At 55.9% G+C, this 23,804-nt stretch overlaps 1 protein-coding gene across 4 annotated transcripts in view; it reads right to left on the reverse strand.

Annotated features, from left to right (window-relative positions):
* The window catches only part of TBC1D14 (TBC1 domain family member 14), a 100,576-nt gene extending 81,786 nt beyond the window's left edge, over positions 1-18,790 (reverse strand). The window contains exons 1-2 of one of the 4 annotated variants that reach the window (XM_044945536.2): positions 18,479-18,790; positions 17,421-18,156 (exon numbers count right to left, since the gene is read on the reverse strand). In XM_044945536.2, coding sequence (XP_044801471.1) covers positions 17,421-18,156; positions 18,479-18,503 — 761 coding nt within the window. In that variant the 5' untranslated portion in view covers positions 18,504-18,790. The remainder of the gene's footprint in view (positions 1-17,420; positions 18,157-18,478) is intronic. The other 3 variants (XM_025289643.3, XM_044945537.2, XM_006042489.4) reach the window with 3 other exon arrangements.
* Between the last annotated feature and the right edge of the window lie 5,014 nt (positions 18,791-23,804).

The raw sequence follows: 23,804 nt of genomic DNA on the forward strand, positions 1-23,804 counted from the left end.
TAAGAAAAGAACCTCTTGGTTTTGAGGCACCACCTCCCAGTTACGCGCTTTGGGACTGTCAGGAGTGCTTATCAATGACACTGAAAGCAGCCTGCTCATCATATAGGGCCAAGCACCGCATCTCGTTGAATCCTTAGTCACACGGGGCTTCCCTGGTGGCTCAACGGTTACGAATCCACCTTTAATGCAGGAGACTGCCTGCAATGCAGGAAACATAGATTTGACCCCTGGGTTGGGACGATCCCCTGGAAAAGTAAATGGCTACCCACTCCAGTATTCTTGCCCAGGAAATCCCATGGACAGAGGAGCCTGGCGGGCTATAGTTCATGGGGTCGCAAGAGTTGGACACAACTGCACGGCTAACCACCACCACCTAGTCAGTCACACACGTTATTTCTTTCACTCAACAAATACATGTTGAGCAATGCTCATCTCCGAGGCAGGGCCAAGTTCAGGAAACACAATCAATGATGACCAGAGACACAGGTGTCCGTCCACCACAGGCTTATGCATAATTTTCCTCAAAATGAGGAAATTCAGAGACATAACCTTCACGCAGTAAACCAGAATGCTTGGATCTGGACTTAAGTCTGTATTTTCCAAGAGCGGTTCTCAATCCTGGCTGCAAACTATAATCACCTAGGCAGCTTTTTCAAAACCCCTAATGCCCCTCTCTCACCCTAAACCGATTAAAACTGGTCTCTGAGGGCAGGGCCTGGACAATTTTTTTTTTTTTTCAAGTTTTCTGAATAATTCTATTGTGCTGCAAAGGCTGAGGACTTTGTTCCTTCACCAATAAATGTTCCCTTCCCCTGCTATCTGTTTAACTGATGCTTTAATCTACGCATTGAATTTAAGATTAACTCCTTTCCAGCAGTTTCCATGAACATCGAATTACTTTTAGAGTTTGCTTTAAACGGCCCAACAATTCTATCTGCTAAAGCAAAACCGAACTGTGAACACCTGCTTTGTAATGAGAACGTTTCCAGGATCTTGTTCCCAGGATCAGGCTAGTGCAGGTCCCCAACCCAGGGAGCCTGTGGAGCCCACCTGCCTGCGCCCTATCCCCCCACAGCAGCAAATCCAGGCCCTGCCCCAGGATTCGCTGGAGCCCAGCAGATCCTTGTCTTCTCTCGTATGGAAAACACTCAGCCCGGAGTGTGCACACCGCAGGCCTGGCCCGTGAGGATTAAGACAGACCAGTCTCTTACGTGCGGCTCCAGAACAAGAGCTCATGCTGGCCAAGTGAACAGAACCGAGTCACGTTCTAACACTCCAGGGCCAGGCAAGGACACCAGCTGGGCATCAGGGATGACTGAGCCCCAGGCCCTGTTTTTGAGGGGCTCACAGTAAGAGCGAGACAGAACACCACTGAACTAAACCAAGGAGGCTGCGGGAACAGAGGGCAGCACGCCTGGAGGAGGCTGCCTCTGCCCTGGCCACGGCGGGGTAGGCGTCACAGAAGAGGTGTCAGCTGGGCTGGGCCATGAAGCTGTGCAGAAATCGGCCCGGGGACCAGGGCAGAGGGAGAGAGAGCGTGTCAGGTCAAGGCAGGGCAGGGCGAGCCAGCGGTGCTGGGCTCAGAGCACACCGTCCCATGAGTCAGAGCAAGCGCCCGGGGGAAGGAGAAAAGGGGAAAGTGGAAATGTTAGCTGCTCAGTCGTATCTGACTCTGGGACCCCATGGACTGTAGCCTGCCAGGCTCCTCTGTCCACAAGATCCTCCAGGCAAGAATACTGGAGTGGGCTGCCATGCCCTCCTCCAGAGGATCTTCTCGACCCAGGGATCAAACCTGGGTCTCCTGCTTTGTAGGCAGATTCTTTACTGTCTGAGCCACCAGGGGAGCCCAAGGAAAGGAAGGGAGGAAGCTAAAGTCTCTGCATTCTGCAGACCGCAGGACGTGGAAGGACAAATCCTCTCAAACTTCAACTTAGTAACCAGAGGCCAGAGCTATGAACGCTTCTAACAGTCCGCCGGCCCTCACTGAGTTTCCTCGTTCACACAGCAGGGGCTGGACCTTCGCTGCCATCAACCTGCAGCCAGGACAGAGGGCTCCCGGAAGCTCTCATCCTCACCTCGGGAGGCGGCAGATCGGAGCCGACCGGGGTCAGGGCCGCGGTCAGGAAGCAGCAGCACTTCTGGGACTGTGCCCCAGGAAATCACCCGGAATGCACACAGCGCGCACTGAGGTGCCTTCAGCCCATTTTATCACCAGAAAGTAGGAACAAAAGCCATTTCCTTATTGTGAGATAAGTAAATGATTCACAGGATGGAATACCACCACAAAGACACCAATATGTATGAACAATTCATTTTTAATCATGTGAGAAAATGTTTTCAATAAGTAAAAAAAAAGCAGGATATCAAACTGTAGTGATAACACACATTTTTATGGATAAAATTCAGAGAAAGTCTGTAGGGAAAAACAGTAAAGAGGAACATCAGCAGCAGATGTAAAAGTGGAAAGGACAAAAATAAAATGATAACATAAAAAGTCAAAATTTTCCTACATATTTCTAAACAAATAAAAGCTTTGGGAAAACATGTAAAAGAAGGTTTACCATTAAAAACAAAAGGCAAAAACCTCCCAGCAAGAACACGCCGTTTCACAGACACCACCGGCGTGGACGCCACACGAGCAACCTGAAACCTACACCGCGGGGTGACCTGATGTGGGAGCTCAAACTGTTGGGGGGGGAGCTTCTCTCAAATTCTAGAACAATAACAAAGCTGAGAAGAAAAATATTTAGATTTTAAGAGCTAAGTGTTCCAGATCTCTTTATTACTCTTTTAGATTTACAATCTATCCCTCATTCACTTAAAAGGATTTACTGAACACCTACTAAGCGCTTGCACTGGCCAGGAAAACAGAACCAGAACAAATAAGCCGCCTAAGACGCAGCCCCTGCCTTCAACCTGCAGGAAGCTCACGGTGAGGGGCTGCAGAGGCTGTGGGTGCTGTCGCAAAACAAGACCACGGACTGTGGATCCAAATGAGGGGGTCTGGGCGGGGGACAGCTGATCAGAGGAGGTTTTTCAGAGGCACAATGAGAGTTTGCCAGCATAGCAGGCCAAAGTGCAGGGGTAACCCATGCTGGCTCAGAGAACTCACTTTTTTTTTTTTTTTTTTTGGGCTGAGTCGCACGGCTTGCAGGATCTTAGTTCCCCAGTTAGGGATGGAATGTGTGTGCCCTGCTTTAGAAGCACAGAGGCTTAACCACTGGACCACCTGGGGAGTCCCCGGAGAACTCTAAGTCACGTTTCGTCACGTTTTGTCTCTGTTACTGTAAGTCACATTTTGGTAGGGTTTTGTGGCTGTGGCATAGGACGAGGGCTGGATGCAGAATGCTCCCTGGGTCACGTCAGGCACTGAGGTGTTGATGCTGCAGATGGCGAGGACTACTGTTTAAGCAAGAGGGTGACAGAGCATTCAATGTACAGACCTCAGGCATTACTTCTTATGAAGAAAGGGGATCAAGAAAAATGATTCAGAAAAATGGCCAGCCAAGGCTCCTTGCTCTTCACCAAACCCACTTCCTCATTATCCAGGCACTGGGCCCGTTTCCCAGCCTCCCTCACAGGTGTGTGTGGCCACGGGTGGAGAAAAACAGCCAGCCAAGGCTCCGAGGTCACACTGCCAACATTTGCTGGATCACGAAAAAGCAAGAGTTCCAGAAAAACAGCTACTTCTGCTTTATTTGACTAAGCCAAAGCCTTTGACTGTGTGGATCACAACAAACGGGAAAATTCTTAGAGAGATGGGAATACCAGACCACCTGACCTGCGTCCTGAGAAATCTGTATCCAGGCAGTGGCCTGTTTCCCAGCCCAACTCACAGGTGTGTGTGGCCACGGGTCGGAGCGCCAGCCAATAAGCTGTGAGTGGGGTGATGTGCGCCCCCTCAAGTGCGCGCTCCCCAGGAAACCCCCCACATGCAGCGCGTTCAGACTCTGTCCCCTCTCCGGCTTGATGCAGAGGAGCCTGGAGTCCTCAGGTTGAAATGGACAGAGCCCCGAGATGGGGAGGACATGGACGAGAGTGGAAATGAACCTCCGCTGTGTCTGAGTCTTCAAATATGTTTCAAGTTTGTTACAACAGCTAGCATTCACCTAAGCAAATAGGTATTTATGTCTTCTCCCCACAAACTCTGAAAGTGAAAAGTGAAAGTGAAGTCGCTCAGTCATGTCTGACTCTTTGCAACCCCATGGACTGTAGCCTACCAGGCTCCTCCGTTCACGCGATTTTCCAGGCAAGAGCACCAGAGTGGGTTGCCATTTGCTTCTCCATAATCTCTCACCACCACTCAATTTCCTCTGCTTTAAAAACAACTGCTGTCAAAGGAACTTCTAAAAAGAATGAAACCTGTTCGTTCCAGGGTAAAGGCTCAGAGTAAACAGTCAGATGCGAGGGTGGGGGCTGACCGGGAAACATTCCTTCTCGTCTAACTGGCTGCTTGCCCTCTTCTTCCTCCTCATACTAGGCTCTCTTCCACCTGTGAACAACAACAACAAAAAACATGCGACCCAGTAAACCCATGTAAATCCCAGTAAACCATGCGAGCCGCCACCCCAGTCAACACTAATGCTGCCTACCATCCGGCCAGCAGCTACTGCAGAAGACCCTCCGGTGCGCCCTGGGGGGTTCAGGGTGGAGAGAACCAGACGACTGGCCCTGGATAGTTAAGCGATGGTTTCAATCAGCACAGACTCTTGCATCTTCCCATACGTAGAAAAGCTCTAAAACCATTAACTTGAGATATCTTCTTTCTGTGATTAACAATAATCTTTTGTGTTTGACTACAAGTTGTTTCTTTCTCCCATCAAAAAACTCCAGACCCTGGCTCCTTGTTTATCTCTCTGGAACAGTCAGGCCATCAGAGCTATCAGAGAGGCTGCCTTCCTGGGCTATGGTCCTCAGGAATGCCACGGAATGAAACAGAATTCTCAGTTTTTGGGTGGTGCACTTTTTTCAGTCGACACAGCCCTGTAGGATGTGAACTGGGAGGCAGAGCCCATGCCCTCCTGACCTTTTCCCCTGGACCTCCCCTCCGAGGCTTCCCTGGTGCCTCAGATGGTAAAGAATCCGCCTGCAATACAGGAGACCCAGGTTTGATCCCTGGGTTGGAAAGATCCCCTGGAGAAGAGAATGGCAACCCACTCCAGTACTCTTGCCTGGAGAATTAGGAGCCTGGCAGGCTACAGGTCCAGGGGGTCTCGAAGAGTCGGACACGACTAAGTGACTAACACCTTCACTTCTTTCCCCTCCTGCTAGGAAATGTATTTAACCACCCAATCCTGAAACCTAAAGGAAATGAGAACTTAATTCCAAACCCTAGTTTTCAGACCCCTACAAACATTCACTCTTCCCTGTAACACTATACACAGAGCTTGAATTCTAAAAGCCTCTGGCTGAAAGCAAAGGGGAATGAATGGGAAAGTGGACTGTGGCGGGAGGGGGGGGTCACCACGGCCATTAGGCAAATCTGGATGACTCATCACTCCTCCATATATAGAGCCTTACAGGAATCCCGAGACAAACCACAACGACTCACAACAGAGAATCAGCAGAAGTGGAATTGAAACAACTCTCCCTTACAGACCCAGCTCAGTTCACATAAACAGGAACTAGCTGATCTGATGTGGCAATCCAGTAAGACGTGCACATGAAAAATGCAGAAGGCACAGCAGAGTTTAAATGTCAGCTACATCGAGTGTCCAGGGCTCTACAAGCAAACACGCAGTCGTTTTAAAATAGGCACTACTCAAGGTGGAAAACCGAGCAAGACAGGGTTAACCGCTCTGTCGTTCCACTAACATTTTTTAAGTAGAACAGCTCTTGTACTCAACTGGGCAGAGGGAAGTTTATTTCTGAGCAATGAGTAGCTGGCAGCTGAAGAAGTGTGTTGCAGGAATGGAATGGGTCAGCCTGTGGGTTCCTCCATGCCCTTGTACCCCCACAGAGTGTCCTGAACTGCACACTGAGTCACCCTCCCAGGCTGACCATAACTTCAGTTTCCATAAAGATGCAGCATGCGACTTCCCGATAGTACAGGACACTATGGGTGTGGCATCAAGTCAGGAAGCCAAACGAATCTTGCAAAGAACAAAGACATTCTCTTCATCTCCCACTCCCCAAAACTGCCTTGCTTGTGGCTGTGGAGTTGCTAAGGACACGAACACCTTGCAGAAGCCAGGGCAGAAACGACACAGAGAAATCAGTGCAGCCCATGAGGTTTACCAGGAACATGGTCCGGTTACTGAACAGGGCAGATACAGAGCCGCTCCTGATTACTGGCTCCAGCACTCTGGAACAAAAAGTCCCTGACCGCCCCCACCTGAGGCCAACGGGCATGTCAAAGTCAGCACCGAACAGCAAGCAGCTGAACGTAAAGGCTTTCTTTCCTCGGGTATAGACAAGTTTCCTAATCCTCAAACAGGAAGGAAGCAGATCATCAGACCCAGCTGGGATTTCCCAGGACACCTTCCTGTTCCCTTGAGTTCCTCCACCTAACAGAGAACTAGTGAGACCACAGAAAACCAGCCGGTGGCCTGACTTTAATCAAGCCACCATAACGTGAAAGAGATCCTCAGGTTCACCCTCCAGGACCAACGGAACCCTTTGTTTCTCTTTTTTTGGCTGCTCATTTCTTGGGCAAGCTGGCACTTCCGAGCATTCCTTCACTCATTCGTTTACTCAACCAAGAAGCGGGGAAGAGACTCCTGATAAATTCTGGACAGGGCATAGCACTGACCACTATGCCAAGCAGTGTGTGTCGCCTGGTTATCGCCACGCCAGAGACGAGGAGACCAGGGTTCAGGAAAGCGAAGCCCTGGGCCCTCCCCAGCCCGAAGGGCAGGTCAGAGTCACGTCTCTGGCTCCAGGACGGCACTCTCTGAACCGCCCCTCCTCAAGTCGCTGGAGGCACAAGACACCTCAGAACACCCCTCGGAGGGGCAGGCTCCCCCCGTCAGTATCGGGGACTCTGAACCTCGCCCCCGAGCTCACAGGCAGTGCCAGACTGGCCTCAGGTGAGACCCGCAACACGCAGCAGGTGGCTCTTGCCCCAGCCCTCCTTCCGGAGGAGGAGGCAGGCCGCGTCTGCCAGCTCCCTCTCCTTCCACAGGCGCCCCTGGCTTCACACGCCTCCCCACTGACTCACTTGTTTTACAACCACCACGTGCTACTTTCACACGTGATAACAAAGGCTTAAAGTCAAGTCAGAGATGTCATCTGGACCACTTAGACCAGCGCTGGACAACACAACGCCCCACAGTGCCGGGAACATGCAAACCCAAGCCGTCTCATGTGGCAGACACTGGCCACGTGTGGCTGCTGAGCACTGGAATGTGGCCAGTGGCACTGGGAAGCCAAAATACCCATTTTAATTCCATTTAAACAGCCACACGTGGCCAGTGGCCAACATTCTGGACAGCACAGGTCTGGGGTCCAGCAGTAAGCGCCGCAGGGCACCTCGGGTGAAGGCTGCACAGGCCGCCATGGACCAGGGACGGGGAGCCCACCGCACCGGCTGCCTCTCAGGGAGGTGGGGAAAGGGCAGCAGAGCCCACACACCTCAGAGACCCGGCCAGTCCCTGGCAGCCTCAGAGCCTCTGGGCCTGCCGTGGCCTTCCTCATCTCGTGCAGACCACTGCTCACCTGTCCCTGCTCAGCGAGGCCCTCCCTGACTCCCCTATTCCAAACGGGCCCCCCAGCCCAGCCTTCCACCACCCCCATCCCTCTCCCCAGACTGTGCTTCTGATCCCCCACCAGCAGCTCAAGCCTGACAGGGAGCATCTCTCACAACCTGCGGTCACAAGAGACCACAAGGGCCCCATGGCACTTTCTGGGGGAAGGGGCTTATCGGCGGCTGCACCCCAGCACTGGGCCCCCACAGGTATCCATGGAGGAAATGGAGGAGGGTGAACTCAGCAACCTGACCAGCGTCTCCTGGGTTCTGACCGGGTGCCAGCATGGGACGAGGGAGACGGAGTCCCTCCGGGGGCACCCATCAATGACATCGCACAATGGCGCTGCCATAGCAACAGCAGGGAGCCGTGGAACCACAGCAAGGGGGCCCCCACCCTTCCCTGGGGACCTCAGCGAGTCTCCTCGCTCACAGCGTCCAGAGCACGAGGGGCAGACGTGGGACGTCCTCCAGGAGGGGTCGGCAGGCCCGTGGGGGGACAGAGGGGCGACCTGCAGATGAGACGGTTCCTCTTGCCGGACGGACTGCTGCACACACAGGACACAGCCCTGCAGAGCACCCTGCCGGCGCAGAGGCGGGGGCTGGGGGCGTAGAAGGCAGAGCTGCCAAGCAAGAGTGCGCCCTCTGACGCCAGCGAGGCTGCAGGCAGGTTTCTCCAGCCGAGCCCACCCTAGCCCTGGGAACGACAGCTGATGTCATGTCCCTGCACGTCTGGGCCTTTACTGGTGCGGACCCCACGCTGCCCTCATGTGGGCTCCAGCCCCTCTCACGTTTTGGGGAGTGCTGCTGCAGGGGGCCCCCGGACCTGGAGCAACCAGGCGATGGCCCCCCAGGAGGAGGGCAGCCAAAGCCGTAGTAGGGGCAGCTGAGGTGACACACACGAGCTCCCCCCAGGGTCTCCCGTGAGCCCCCCATGTGTACTCGAGCTCCTCAGGACACACGGAAGGTCACAGAAGGCCCGTGAGGCTGGTCCCCCACAGAGGCTGGACAAGCCCTCCCGAGAGTGGGTAAGCACTGCAGAAACGCTTCAGGGTGTGTGTGCACAGAGAAGCATGGAGGTGTCCCTGAGCGACCAGGCCTGGACCTGGGCTACAAGGGCCAAAGGGTCTTCTTGGGCAGCAGCTGGAGGAGGGCAGCTCCCCGGAGACCAAGGATGCAGACGAGGAGGGACACCTCACACCTCACACCCAGCCTGTGCCGGTCTCGCTCCCCTCGGACCTCTCTTCGTGGCATCTCCCAGGCCGTGAGCATCATTCAGCACCAAGAGGAGATGAGGCAGGCAGGCACTGAAGGCCACAGAGGCGCCTTAAAGGCCTATGAGTCAGTGAGAGAAGCCAGTCTGCAAAGGCTCTATACTGTATGCTCGCCATGAAGACCCGAGAGAGGTCAGCCGTCCCGGGGCTGAGGGGGAGAGGACAATGGGGGACAGACAGAGGGGCTGTCAGGGCCGGAAGCGACTGTCTGGCACCATGATGTGGACCTGTCGTTACACGTCTGTGCAAACCCACGGAACCTGCTGCGTGGAGAGTGAAGCCTCATGCAAGCGGAGGACTCGGTGCTGATGGTGCTGGGTGGGGCGGGGCAGATGCTGACAGCACGGGAGGCTGTGCATGTTGGGGGGCAGGTACACGGGGTCGCTGCCTCATTGTGCGGTGAACCTACAACTGCTCTGAAAGATACAATGACCTTTGAAAAACTAAATATGTTGATTAAAACCTACGTTTGCACATAGAAAAACAATCCAGCAGCCCTGAAAGCAATGGAGTCATCTATGTGCGCTGAACACAAGAGGACTCTGGACCCTGGTGGCCACGTCCAGCCTCCACAGCTGTGCCCACGCCCGGCTCCCCCGCCGGCCAAAGCCACCACCTCCATCTGAGCACCAGAACCAGCCCTGTGGAGGCAACGCCAGGACCAGGCACCGAGTTGGCTCCTCTCTCTCAGGTGAGCAGAAACAGTGACAGAAGCAAAAACACAGGTTTCCCCAACATTTAAAAGAGAAACCAACCCCATAGTGCTGCTCCCTCCAGCTCTCACCCAACTCTTGGCCCTGATGCAGAAAACCCACCTTAAGAATCGCTGTGCTGGCTGTTTCCAGCCTGCCTCCTCCCGTCCCGGTAGCTTCGCCCCGGTGATGCTTTGCCCAGCACCGCTCCGCTGGCACAGCTCTGGACCCCTTGCTGAGTCACGGGTCAGCCCGCATCTCCCCGACACCAGCACCCTGGGCCCAGCGGATCACGCCCTGCCCTGCCGCCCGGCTTCCGCCTGGCTTCCCGCCCCACAGCCGGCGGCCTCCTCTCCCCAGGCCTCTCAGCCCTCACGCGGCTTCAGGCTCACTCCTTGATGAGCGGTGACCTCATCTGTTCCAAACCCCGGACGAGGCCAACAACTCCAAACTTGAATCTCCTGCTCAGACCCCACTGCCCAAGTCCGGGTGTCCCTGCCATCACCGACTGCAGGCTCAGGCCCACATGGGACTGGGACCCACCAACCTCGCTGCGCCCCTCCTCATGGCTCACTTGGTCCATCTCACAGGCTCCTCGCTGCTCCTCTAACGCACCAGGCCTGCCCGCACCCCTCCTCAACCCAAGTTGCTCGGCTCCCAGACGTCTGCGCTCATGGCCTTCCTGACGCACTTCAAGTCTCTGCTAGAATCTCCCCTCCTCGTCCCCCTGAGAAGCACGGCTTCGCTGGGCACCCTGACCATTCCACAACCCGCCTTCTCCAGTGCCCCGTCCTGCCCACTGCCTCTACTCTCTCATTTTCTTCACAGCGCTTATCATGGCTTCATTCATTTATTCACTGTGAGTATTATCTGCAGCCCCCCACTAGAACACTGTCTAAGCTCTCTGAGGACAAAGGTCCTTGTTCCATCCAGAAATGAATCCCAAGCACCTAGAATGGTGTCTTGGCAAATGGCAGATGCTCACTAAGTATCCCTGGGAAGGACGGACGATGAGAAACACAGTGCCTAGCATGAGGCTTGGTCCACTGCAGGCCGTCGATGAAGAAACTATCATGCCTGTGACTTGCTGGCAAAGCAAACCCACAAAGCCTAGCAAAGCGCAAGGAGGCCACACACCCTCAGGGACCCAGCTGTCCCTTCCGAGCCCAGCTGTGTCCCGACAGAGGGCCCGCCAGACGCTCCCGTCCCGCATCTGCGAGCGATCCTATCCGCTGCACCCTCGCCACACCTGAAGGACAACCTCAGACCGAAGCGCAGGTGGAGCGAGAGAAACATCTCCGGTTAAGGCTGCCGATGACCTCCCTGGTGTCACAACCACAGCTGGTGAGAGCCGAGCTGCGAAACCGGGGTTGGAAAAGCAAAGCGCAGGCATTCCACAATCGAGGGAGCTGAGCTACTGCAAATCCATCTGGTGCAGGAATTCACATAGGAAGACAGAAAACCCTGCGCTGAGGGAACCAGGGTCAACGCGTGCCTGGGAAAGCACCGACACGGAGCAGGAAGGACGGGCTGGGAGCACTGGAGACCCCGCAGATCTCTCACTGGCAACAACGGAGACCGCCTAAGGGGCGCCCTGCCTGCTGGGACCTTCCCTGCTTCTCAGGCTCAAGGCCGAGGCGGCACCGAGTCTAACCTCTCTCTGCCAAGGTCTCCCCGGCCCGGAGCCTGAGCCTCGGGACTCAGAGCTGAACGGGCCGCTCCACGCTCTGGAACACGCGGTCTAGATGAGTCCAACACTGGGGGAAAGGCGCGCTCCAACCATCAGCCTGCAGGGTCTCCAGGGCGCCTCTCCTCTTTCTCTCCCTGCCCCAGCCCCACATGCGAGCAGGGGCGGCGCGGGCCCCTGTGGCGCCACAGGTGGGTGCTCGCCGGCTCGACCTGAGGGCTGGGAGGCGCCATAGGGGGTGAAGCGCCCGCTGTGCGCTCAGTGTGCTGGGACCCGGGCCCCGCCTCTTCCAGGCTCCGCCCTCTCTCCTGGAGGCAGCTCAGCAGCTCAGCAGCCCTGCGCACACCTGTGTCTTCCTCCCTGTGGTGCTTACATGCTTCGGATCTGGGGTCTCCACATGCCGTGGTCCCCAGAAGCCCCACCTACTCTGGGCTCCACCACCTTCCCATCTCCTCTCCCAGCTCTGCGCTCCATCCTGAGCACCTCTTGTCAAGGCGCTTTCCAAGAAATGCTGTGCTTCTCCCCGCTCCCTTGACTCCCTGGCTCTAAACTAGGGCCCCAGGAATGGCTCCCTGAACACAACAGGACTGACGCACCGGGGGAGGGGTCACATCCGAGCTGCCGCAGGAAGGACCGAGTTCGAGGGAGCGACAGGGCCACCGCAACAGAACCAGGCCGCAGCCGCTGGCACATGGTCAGGGACACCAGGCGATGCTACAGGCAAGGCTCACATCTCGGCGACACCACCAGTCAGCGGGAAACAGCCCAAAGAGGAGAGAAACGGTCTCCGCCCGCCTCCTGCCTCCCATCTTTCATAAACGGGACCTGATTCCTGCCGGGAGCCCCAGCTGCCAGCGACCAGGGAAACACACATGTTTAACTCTCAGGCTTCCCCAGGGCAGGAAGGTCCCCTAGGAGGTTGAACAAGTCAGCCCACAGCAGCTAACACCCACCCTCTGCCTGAGTAGTTGAAGATCAAACCCAGAGGCCGCATGGAGGGGCTGAGAACGGCACCCTGCGGGCCCTGCGCTCTGCCTGCTCCCCCCGCGCCAGGGGCTCCAGCCGCCACGTGTCTCTGGTTCCCGCTCACCTCCCTTATCAGAAAGCTAAGAGCAAACGTGTTCCTTAGCACTGCTCAGGTTGCCTTTCAAATGAACAAATCCCCAAAAGCCTAGACCAGTATAGGAACTAAAATTTCAGATGCGCACGTTCATGCCGAGTCAAAGTGCCCACACAAAGATTTAGTTCTCTTAGGCCAGTGGTTGCGAGCTTTTTCAGATGGCAGGCCCTTTTTAAAAAGAGCAACCTTGGTGAAACCCAACAAAAGCAAGAGAGCGGGCCCAGGAGCCCACATGCTCACACTGGGTGCGTGCTCTGCCCAGAGCTGCCCCTATGTGACCTCACTTCATCCCCACACCCACTCTTTACAAAAGGTACAGTCAACCCCGTCACCCAGCACGCTCTGGGGTCACAGAGGGTAACGAAGTTTCTGGAGGCCACAGCGGTCAAAAACGGCCGAGTGGAGGTTGAAACTGGCATCAGAGCAGCACTGGCTCTCGCCCACCGACACCTCCTGTCTCCACCTTCGAGTCACGACTTGGTGCCAGGACAAACCACACACAGCGCGCTGCCGAGGAGCTCCCAGCCAGGCCAGGAAGCAGAGCAGAAAAACGCATCATTACAGTCCTTTAAACCCAGCCAGGTGCCCCACGCCTCCCGGCCACCCGCAGGCGGTTCCCTCCGCTCCACGTGGGAACTTGGCGCACTCCTCTCATCCTTCGGATGCAGCGCCAGCATCTCTTCTAGGCAGGGGACGCTCCGATCCCCTCTCCTGAGAGCTTTACGAGGGGCTGCGCAAAAGGAGATGGACGTGGTCAGAGCGAATCCCCTCCTCCCAGACCGGACCACAGCTGTCGGCCCTGGGCCTCACAGACGCCCCAGCCCTGTCTCCGCAGAGGCAAGCGTGTGGCCTGGCCCTCTTGCGGTGCTGCCAGCTCTCTAGAGGAAGGCTCTGACGTGCTCTGGGCTCAGAGGATCCCTCAACACTGTCCCTCTCTTCTATACAAGATGAGGGGCCTGCTCAAAACATACCACAGCAGTGGAAGGCCACCAACACTTTATAATAACTTTAAGTGGAGTGAAAAAGCGAAAATCTTCCAGTCATGTCCAACTCTTTGTGACCCCATGAACTATACAGTCTGTGGAATTCTCCAGGCCAGAATATTGGAGTGGGTAGCCTTTCCCTTCTCCAGGGGATCTTCCCAACACAGTGATTGAACCAGGGTCTCCTGCATTGCAGGTGGATTCTTTACCAACTGAGCCACGAGAGAAGCCCAAGAACACTGGAGTGGGTAGCCTATCCCTTCTCCAGCGGATCTTCCTGACCCAGGAATTGAACCGGGCTCTCCTGCATTGCAGGCAGACTCTTTACCAACTGAGCCACAAGGGAAGCCTTTAAATGAAGTAAATCTATTAAAATACTGAATCAATGAAAGTAATATTGTAAATCAACTACACTTTAATTAAAAGAATACATACAAAACATTAGTAAATTTCCCTCAAAGAAGCAATTAAATACCAACATTTGCAGCATGCTAGCTCAGTGGTTCTCAACAGCTGGGTGATTTTGCCCACCTCCTACCCCACCTGCCCTGGCCCTCTGGGGACACCCCCAACGGCTGAGGGTCTTTCTGGTGGCCACACTGGAAAGGTGCTGCTGAAAACTAGCGAGTAGAGGCCAGCAGCCTTCAATGAACAAGGCAGTCTCCACCACAAAGACTCACAGGGTACCAGCAGAGCCAAAGTGGAGAAACCCCAATTCTTTCCATTAACGGACCAATCAAAGCAAAGCACAATATGTGGACGAGAACTACAGAATGCGCCACAAAACATATTTTTTAGAAATGATCATATTTATGCTAGCATCATTGATAACTTCTACTTACAGAGTGCCAGAAGTGTCCTGGATGCTTTACCTATTCGAGCTGTGAACCTGCCCGGTAGTTTTACGCCCCTGAAGGCGCAGAGAGGTGAAGTAACTTGGCAAGGTCATATTAAGTAGGAGAGCTCACACTGAACCCAGCAAACCTGACTCCTTTACCAGCACTCCTGACTTCAGCACCCCCACCAACATGCGCGCGCGTGCGCACACACACACACACACACACACACACACGCCAAGACCCGGCGCCCGCAGTCAGCCCCCAGAGTGCCCAGCTCCCTGAGCGCCTCCACGCCCCAGTCTCCTGACTGGCCTTCCCCCACACCGCCTGCGTCGCTGCCCACAAACACTGTGGAGAGTGGACTCGGTGAGGAACAGGAGAGCAGGCGGCCCAGGCTCCAGCGGGGGACAGTGGAGAAGCAGGATGACGCGGGGGCCTGGGCTGGGAGCCACAGTGGCCCAGCTCCAGCCCCAGCCCTGCCTGCGACAAAAAAGCACACGGTCCACCAGCCTCTGAGCGCCCGCTGTGGGCCAGCCTTCTCCGTAACTCACCTGTAAAATGTTTAGTGGGTCCCGAATATTTTGGGCACAGAACTGCCACCCTTTCTCCCCTCTGGGATTACAGGCTGAAACTCTTCTCTAACACTCAAGAGTCTAGCACAAAAAATTTGTGCCACAAAGTTTGTGCTACTACATTCGGCCCATGAGAGCACACATCTTGACTCATCTGTCATTAATATCCCAAAGGTACTTAGTAACGGCTCCTAATTACAGTATCACAGTCCTCAAAAACAAGGGTAAGGAGACAAGAAGTAAGAAACAAAACAAAGAGGAGATGTCTGATTTCCGTGGCACAAAGCTGAGAAAGATTTTCAAGAAACCATCTGCAGTGATGGATGGCGTCTGCTCTCAAAGGAGAAGGGGCTCCAACACGGTGAGACAAAGGCAGCAGACAAAGTGTTTGCCGTCAGGACGCTCACAACAAGCAACAGCCTCTTCCAAGTCTGCTCTATCTGGGTCTGCACCAAGCCTCACACACGGGAGCCCACCGCGTCCCCCAGCCCAGGGGACGAGGCGGTCTCATCGCACCCACTATGGAGATGAAGAGGCCGACATGGAAAGCAAACAATGACGACACGGGTAAGAGCACACAAGCCGCACGTCAAGGACGAAACAGGCGCCTGTGCCAGGCACTTGCCACTGCCGTTCCAGAGACAAGAAAACTCAAGAGAGGTGAAGCAACTTGCTCAAGGTCACACAGCGATAACAGAGGTGCGGGTCTGCTGAACTCCAAAGCTAAGCTCTTTCCTCCATGCTGTTTCCCAGCCACCTCTATTTTCAAGCCAGGCTTCCCAAATCTGCCAAGAACCCCAGGGGATTCTAAAAACCCGTCTCCAAGGCATTTTCCCTGAGACTCTGATCCTGGAGACCTGGGCTGGGCCCTGAAGAGCCATATTTAACAGGCACCCAGATGGTATTCAGGCTTCCCTTGTGGCTCAGCTGGTAAAGACTCCGCCCGCAACGTAAGAGACCTGGGTTCGATCCCTTGGTTGGGAAGATCCCCTAGAGAAGGGAAAGGTTACCCACTCCAGTATTCTGGCCTGGAGAATTCCATGGCCTGTATAGTCTGTGGGGTCACAATGGGTTGGACATGACTGAGCGACTTTCACAGATGGTTTTCACAAACAGGGAAAGTTAGAAACTCTGATCTGAGCAAAGGGGGTGGTGTGGCCACTCGAATCTGAACCGCAGAGCAGTGTTTGAGGGGACCATGGGTGTCCCTGACAGTTCCTGGGCTCCACCACTGAAGGCGATGGTGGAGTCACCGAGGTCTGCAGCCGGGAATTCTCCTGGGGCTAGAGCAGTACCCATCAATGGATGCATCATGGAGAAGAGGTGTCCCATGAAACCAGAGCCTATGTCGGGGAACCTTCTCACTCAGGACTGGACTCAGGCTCATGCAAGATGACTCCCACTTTGGCTGATGACACAGCTGAGGCAGCCATAAGTGGACGCGAGTGCGCACGGCCACAGAGGTCTCCAGCTGACTCCAGCCAGCACATCACGCCGTATTGAAGGGACACCCAGCACCACATGCCCAGCATGGGCTCCGCGACAGGCGTGCACAAGGCAGCCAGGCCGACCCCAGAAGCAGGCCCAGCCGCCCGGCCCTGGCTCCTACCCTCCAGAGAGCTGCTGGCGAGCCTACGGCCACTCCCGGCCCGCTCTCCAGACCCCCCGGCACTTCCTCGCAGCGCTCCACAGTTTGGGAGCTTGTGCCTGCCTGTGTGACTGACCGCGTGTCCCCTCCCCACCACCGTCGGTCTGCAAGTCCCCCAGAATCACGGCCGTGTTACTCCTGCGTTCCCGGTCAGGAGCAGAGCCAAGGACACGCACACAAGACGCATGCTGAACGCAAATGTGAGGCACAAGAGACGGGCAGATGCTGCAGGAGCTGGAAGAGAGCCACGGGGAGACCAGCATCCCTGCTCAGCGCCCGGCTGGCGGGCCACCGTGGGGAAGGGGAGTGGGGTGCACGGCCCGCTCCTAGCACAGGTGGGAACGTGGGTGGCTGTGGGGCGGTGATCCGCACACCTCAGCAGGAGGCCCAGGAACAGACGCAAACAAAGGAACACGGCCATGCAGGAGTGCAGGGCACGCGCCCAGGGCCGCCCAGACATCCCAGCCCCCGGTCATACCAGCGGGGCCTGGGGCTGCTAACTCGATTATCACCCTCACCAGCACCTCCGCTTGGCCCAGGAAACTCCAGTTATCAGCCTGAAGGGCCCCTCAGAGGATAAGGCTGACAAAGGGTGCTGACTTAGTAACAGTGGCCACTTACAGGCCACCCTCAGCCACAGCACGTCAGAGGCCGGCGGCCAGGAAGCGACAAGAGACTGCGTGAGCCAGGGCCTCAGGAGTGACAGCCAGCAGTGAGGGATCAGACCGCAGAATCACCAACACGCCAGGCCTCCGCCGAGCCCACAGGATGCTGGGCTGCTGGGGACAGACTGCCCAGTTATCTGTACAACAGCATCTGCCCAACAGGCAGGAAACATGCGACACGCTCCGGACGGAACAGCAAGGCAACGGGTCTGAGCTGAACAGCCTGGCTCTGCTAGAGAGACGGAGACCGCGGTACCTGGTAAAGAAGTGGCTGAACGGCCCCAGGAGTCTCAGCTTCCTCCCCTCCTCCGTCTCACCGGCACAGTCCCGCTGGAGGTCACGGGTCTCCCTGGTGGAGCTCAAGGTGACGTCGGTGAACTGCGGGTCGTCGTCGTTCTCCAGGGTCACGATGGCACTGGAGCTGCTCGTGACCACGAGGTCCAAGATGTCCTCGTTGCTGAGGGACAGCGCGGTGGATGGCTCCGTGCTGAGGCTGGACACGCTGCACACTGAGACATTGTTGCTGCGCTGCAGGGCCTGGGAGGCGGGGCTGTAGAGCTTCGCCGAGTCGTAGCCTGTCCTTGGAAACGTGGAGGACTTGCGCAGGCTCTGCTCCCGCTCGGCGCCGGCGGGAGCCGGGGGCGCGTAGGAGGGCAGCAGGCAGGCACTCTGGCAGGCTCGCTCAGGGACGATCTCCGACTCGGACGGCTTCCTCCTCACGTGGACCACACTGCAGGGGACAGGCTCCGGGTTGCCGATCTCGAGGGTAGGAATGCCCGAGTCCACCGATTTAAGGCTGTGCCGATCTTCTAAAGCACTGAGTTTCAGCTTGGGCCCATACTCGGGCAACGAGAGGGACCTGGGCGCCTTGAGAGCCAAGTGTTGCAGGTTCTGAATGTGGTTTCCTGGTCGACCGTCCAGAATGCCCATCAAGGCTACGCCATTTGTAGAGGTGGAAAGGTTTCCATCAGTCATCTTGGTCCAAGGAAAAACTAGGGGAAAAAAAACCCACAAAAATGGAAATTAAGACAGTGGATATAAAAGCCAAAGATGCAACTCCTCTGGAGTTCAAATGTTCTGATGCCCCCTTTTAAAAGAGGAATCCTTGAAAGATAAAATTTAAAAAAGCCCTACATACCAAAGTATGAATTCAGGACCAGACGCTAGCATGTTAACATACTACCATCACGATATAAAGTACCCCACCAATCACAACCGTGGGCCTCAGGCCAGCACTGGGAGCAGGAGGGCCGTGCCCAGCAGAGCAAAGGGGTTTGGTTTTCCTTGCTTTCTAAAATGATAAACACGTGATACCTCTGTCAAAAGTATGTGAGTTCATAACCCACACACAAGTCAAGGTGCAACATGTGTGGACAGCATAAACATCAAGACGTCTCCATCAGGACAGAAAACAAGATTGGCCGCGTGCGCCAGGTGCAACGAGATGATCCGAGACACAGGTGAGCGGCGGCTCTCCACAGTGCTTCAGTCACCTCACTCGAGTCTCCAAGGCAGGGCGTGTTATCCGCTTCCCCACAGACGAAACTGAGGCTCGGGTTCAGAAAAGCCTGCAGGGTCACGCTGTCACTTGGCGGTTCAGCTGGGATCTACAGGGCTGGCCCCAAACCAGCCACCCAGGGGACGAATGGCTCCGTTTGGGGCTATAAAACCCAGGTCAGAAGGCTGGTTCGATGAAGAAGGATAATCGATAAAAGAAAAAACTAAAGGCCACGAACCTGGAGAAACACCTGATGGGGAGAGTCCGAGCTGCTGGTGACACAGAGGCCCTGCCTACGGTTTCAGTCTCAGGCGGGGACGAGGGCGTGAGAGGCCCAGTCCTCACGGACTGAGAGCCTGGTGCGTTCCGCTGTGTTCCTTCCCACTGTCCTTTAAAATACCGAAAACTAAAGAAACCCGGTGGTGCATTTACATCTGATCCATGGAACAGAACAACATACAGAAGAGATCTCCGGACTCAGACATTCCTGGGTTCTAACCCCAACTCCACTAGACGGCTCGGGGGAATGAGAGAAAGTGCCGCTAGAAAGGCTTCAGCAGGCACCGACCACCGCCCCCCCACCCCGCCACCCCGAACTCCCACAAGCACTCTGCGGGCGGCTGCTATCATCAAACAGCAGGTTTTGAAGCCTGGCAGTGACACCGATAACCACTCCCTTTCGGGCGTTACTTTAGCTTCTGCAGTGAGCGTCCTGCTCCCCTTGAGGAAGCCTGGCCGGGCCTCTCAATGTCAAGTCGGCAAAAGCACATTCATTAAAAGCAGACAACAGGGGAGGGGTGAGGCCCCTCCTCCCCAGAAACTGAAGGGGCCTGTCACGCAGCGCAGCACTGGAGCAAAGATAGAAATAAGGGGCAAAGTCAAAATGCACAGTTCAGGAACAGACCAAACTGTGTATAAAACCTTGAAATGTGACCCAGTGGTAGGGAAGGATCATCTAACTGTGGTGTCGTACTAACTGGTTATCAGTTTTTCTTGGCAAGACGAAACCACATTGCACGACACCAAAACAAGACAGCAAACCAAAGGAGAGCTTAATACAAAAATGAGATCATAAAGGTGATCACGCTAAGTAAAGCGCTTTCCTAACCTACAGGGCTTCCCTACGGGCTCAGACAGTAAGCAATCTGCCTGCAATGTGGGAGATCCAGGTTCAGTCCCCGGGTCAGGAAGATCCTCTGGAGAAGGAAATGGCAACCCACTCCAGTATTCCTGCCTGGAGAATCCCATGGACAGAGGAGCCTTGTGGGCTACAAGTCCATGGGATTGCAAAGAGTCAGAGACGACCGAGCAACTAACACTTTCAACCTACAGAGCAAAAAGGACCAAAAGGACCTGGGCATCAGCTCACCACACGGAACACATTTTAAATGCTCTGCAGTTCACACTTCTCCCAATTCCCGGGGCTGCAGTTCCTACCCTGAGTCCCCAGCCACGAGTTCCTCCCAGGCAAAGTGAAAGTGAAGTCGCTCAGTCGTGTCCGACTCTTTGAGAGCCCGTGGCCTGTAGGCCACCAGGTTCCTGCGTCCATGGGATTTCCCAGGCAAGAATACTGGAGTGGGTTGCCATTTCCTTCTCCAGGGGATCTTCCCAACCCAGGGATCGAACCCCGGTCTCCCACATTGCGGGCAGACGCTTTAACCTCTGAGCCACCAGGGAAGCCCTCCCAGGCAAGGCCAGGGCAAACTGTCCCTGGAACCCTGACTTGGCAAAACTCCCAAACTGAACTACGCTGTCAAACCATAACATTGTCACAACAGGAAGACAGACCTGTGTACAAACTTTTAAAGTTCTAAAAAAAATTCTAATTAAAAGGAAAATACAGCAAGAAACATTTTTAGCACATAGTTAAGAGCTAATCTTGGGCAGTGGCAAAGGTGATGGGAATTATCCAGACACCATCAACATTCCAACAGGTCAAACTGACAAAAAAAAACCCATAAACACAAAAGGCCATACAGTCAGCAGAGCGGAGACCCTCTGGCAGGCCAGTGGAAAGCCTCCTGACTTGCCAGTGCGGGAGACACTTAACCTTTCTGAGAATCAACTCCCCTCCAGCCCAGAGTAAAATGGGGCAACAGCATGGAACTCCCGGGCAGGCCCCTGAGCGAGGAGGGGCCGCGGCGCGGCGCGCCTGCCTCTGCCGCAGCAGGCACCCTCCACTTCAGCCACAGGCTCAGCGGGCACGCACGGAGGGGCACGGATTTAAACTGGCATTTTGACACCAGAATAGACAGGAACAGGAACAAGTGTGCTAAGGGAACCCAAGGCCCCCTGCTCCTCCGCTGCGAAGACAGAAGCCCAGGGAAGAGAAGAACAGGTGGGATGGAGTTCGAAGCCACTTGGCCATGGCCCATCCCACAGCCTCGGGCTCGGGGCCACCGGGAACAGCCCCAGGGCCCCTTCTAAGAAGGAGCTGAGGGGCCTCTGAGGCTCCAAGGGTTCCAGGTCCAGTTTAAGTTCCTGAAACCTGGGAAACAGCCTCAGAGAACAGACTCTGGAAAAAGAAACTTAAAAGGGGAAAAAGTCCTTCCGCTTGCGACATTCTCTAAGACCGAACTCTGCGAGGGCCAAGCCACCCGCCCTCAAGCACTTCCACCTGGGGCGGCCAGAGCACAAAGAGAAGCCGGCCTCCCGACCGGGCCCGCGTAGGGGGCTGCACAAAGAAAGGGCGTGCTTCCGAGCAAGGCAGCGGCGTGGACGCTGGAAGGCGGCCAGCAGGCAGCTGCCCATGGCCGGCCTCCAAGTCACACGTTTTCTCAAGACAGAGGAAGCCTCGACTCTGTGGGCTGGTGCCGGGCCCCCAGGACCCGTCCCCTGCCAGCCCTGCCAGTCTCGGGCCATCAGCGCGCCTGTCTCAACACCCACTGCCCTGGGGACTCTGTCTCCTGCTCAGCCACCAGCGCCCCAGGGGTTCGTGTCCCCGGAGACGGAGCACGCCCCCAAGGCAGCTCCTCTGAGAAGCCTTCCCCGCCCCCAGGAAGCTGCAGGCCCTCCACTCTCCAGGGCTCCTTGTGGCTGCACCCCACCTTCAGCAGTTCTGGGGTCCCCTCCCCGGGCTCCCGAGCTGCAGGCAAGGCACCTGGATGTCGATGCCTGGGCAAACGCCTCCAACGGTGAAGGATGAGAAAACCTATCAGCTGAATTAAGTATTCCCGACGACTAGATTCTAGCTGCGGGTGGGCGTCAGGGGCCGTCCATCCAAGAAACCTCTGTTGGGAGCTGGGTTGTGTTTCCACACCAAGGTGGGCAGGGGAGCTCACGGAAGAGAAGTAAATGCAACCACACTCTCCCGGCAAAGTGTGTGGATGGCAGACCCAGCCCGTGGGCCATGACCATCCTGCACGCCATGTCGCCTGCTAGACTAGACGGCAAGGGTTGACACACTCGACCTTTGGCGGCTCAGGACAGCAAAACAAAATTTCCCTCCGCGCCCTTTCCCAAAGTCACACATGACCCCTCGTGCTGCGGGCGTCATAGCACGCGACCTGGGCTCTCGGCGTCCCCGGGCACAGCCTGGCACCAGAGGCCAGTTTGACCATGAGCAGCCATCGCCGCCTGCGGGAGAGAAACACACATGCCGTCAAGCACAGGTAAGAGGAAGGCTTTTTATTCCAGGCGGCCGCCGGAATTTTATTTACCTGCCAGAAACTGAGTTGTGAAGGAAACAAAGAGGCAAAGGGCCGCCCCGAGAGGCTGGAACGATCTCGCTCTGCCAGGGGCCCACCTGTAGTTTAACGCAGGTCAGGACAGCAGCTCTGCCGCCAGTGACTGGGAATGAGGCTTTGGAAAACAAGCCCGGCCGAAGCAACAATTTAATTTTCTCCTCCTTACAAAGTAACAGGACTCAAACCAACTCTTCATAAATACAAAAAAAAAAAAGAAACAGTTCATGAAACCACAGCTAAGTGATTTAGTTATACCCCCAGGGGAAAAAAAAAATTCCACCCCTGGGTGGCCTCGGGCAGAAGCCGCTCTGCCCGTCCATGCACACATCCTCTGCGCTCGTCCCCCGTGGCTCCTTCCCGTCCACGGGGCGTGAGCCACACGTGGCCTCCCGTCCCGCCTCCTCTGCAGATACCGCGGGGGAGAGCGGCCCCCTCACGCTCCCATCCCACGGGGACGGCGCTGCGCCCCCGACCCTCCAGGGAGGGTGCACTCCCCTTCGCTGCCAAGCCTCCCGCCAACCCAGCCCTGCCGCCTATTTCCGTGCCTTCCGCTTAAGAGTTGGGCGCACAGAGCTCCTTTCTGCCAGCCATGGTCTACGGGCACATCTGTCACAGATCCGAAGTTTCAGGAGGGCAGGCACTAGGCCTACAAGTCCAGACAACACCAGCTGTTGCTGTTGAGTCGCTCAGTCACGTCTGACTCTCTGCGACCCCATGGTCTGGAGCCCGCTGGGCTCCTCTGTCCATGGGGATTTTCTAGGCAAGAATACTGGAGTGGGTTGCCGTGCCCTGCTCCAGGGGATGGATCTTCCCGACCCAGAGCATCACCATAAAACTACAATCTCATGAGCACCAGGCACTGTTGGAGGCTCTTGACATACCAGTCTATTCTAGGGCCCTCAACAGTCCTCTGCCAGGCACTAACCCCACTGCATAGAGGAGGAAACCGAGGCACAAAGCCCACCCAGGTCTCCACTTGGATGCGGCAGCACCTGGGGCTTGAGCCCAAGTCTGCGACCCCACAGCCCCTCGGTAAGCTCTGCTCCTTGCAGCCCTCATGCAGACATGGAGCACCTCCTCAAATCCTCACCGCTCCAGCGAAAGAGCAGGATTTCACAGATGGGAACGATGACACAGCTTGCTGAGTCAGATGCGGCCACCTGCCCGAAGTTTCACATGCAGGGCCCCCTGACACTCCTCTCTCCAACATCCCATCACCCTCCTGAAGGCCTCTCCGGGGTCCTTCATGTCTCCCAGGGAGGATTCTGGTGGGACCACCAGGCTCCCCACAGGAGTGGCTCCCCCAGGCCTTCCACTCAAGCCTGGATGTAACATCAGGGAGAACCCACTGACACCTCCCATGAGAATCAGGCTGTTCGGGACTTCCTTGGTGGCCCAGTGGTTAAGAATCCACTTGCCAATGCAGGGGACATGGGTTCAATCCGTAGTCTGGGAG

The sequence above is a fragment of the Bubalus bubalis genome, chromosome 7 (genome assembly GCF_019923935.1).
Source record: "Bubalus bubalis isolate 160015118507 breed Murrah chromosome 7, NDDB_SH_1, whole genome shotgun sequence".
NCBI lineage: Eukaryota > Metazoa > Chordata > Mammalia > Artiodactyla > Bovidae > Bubalus > Bubalus bubalis.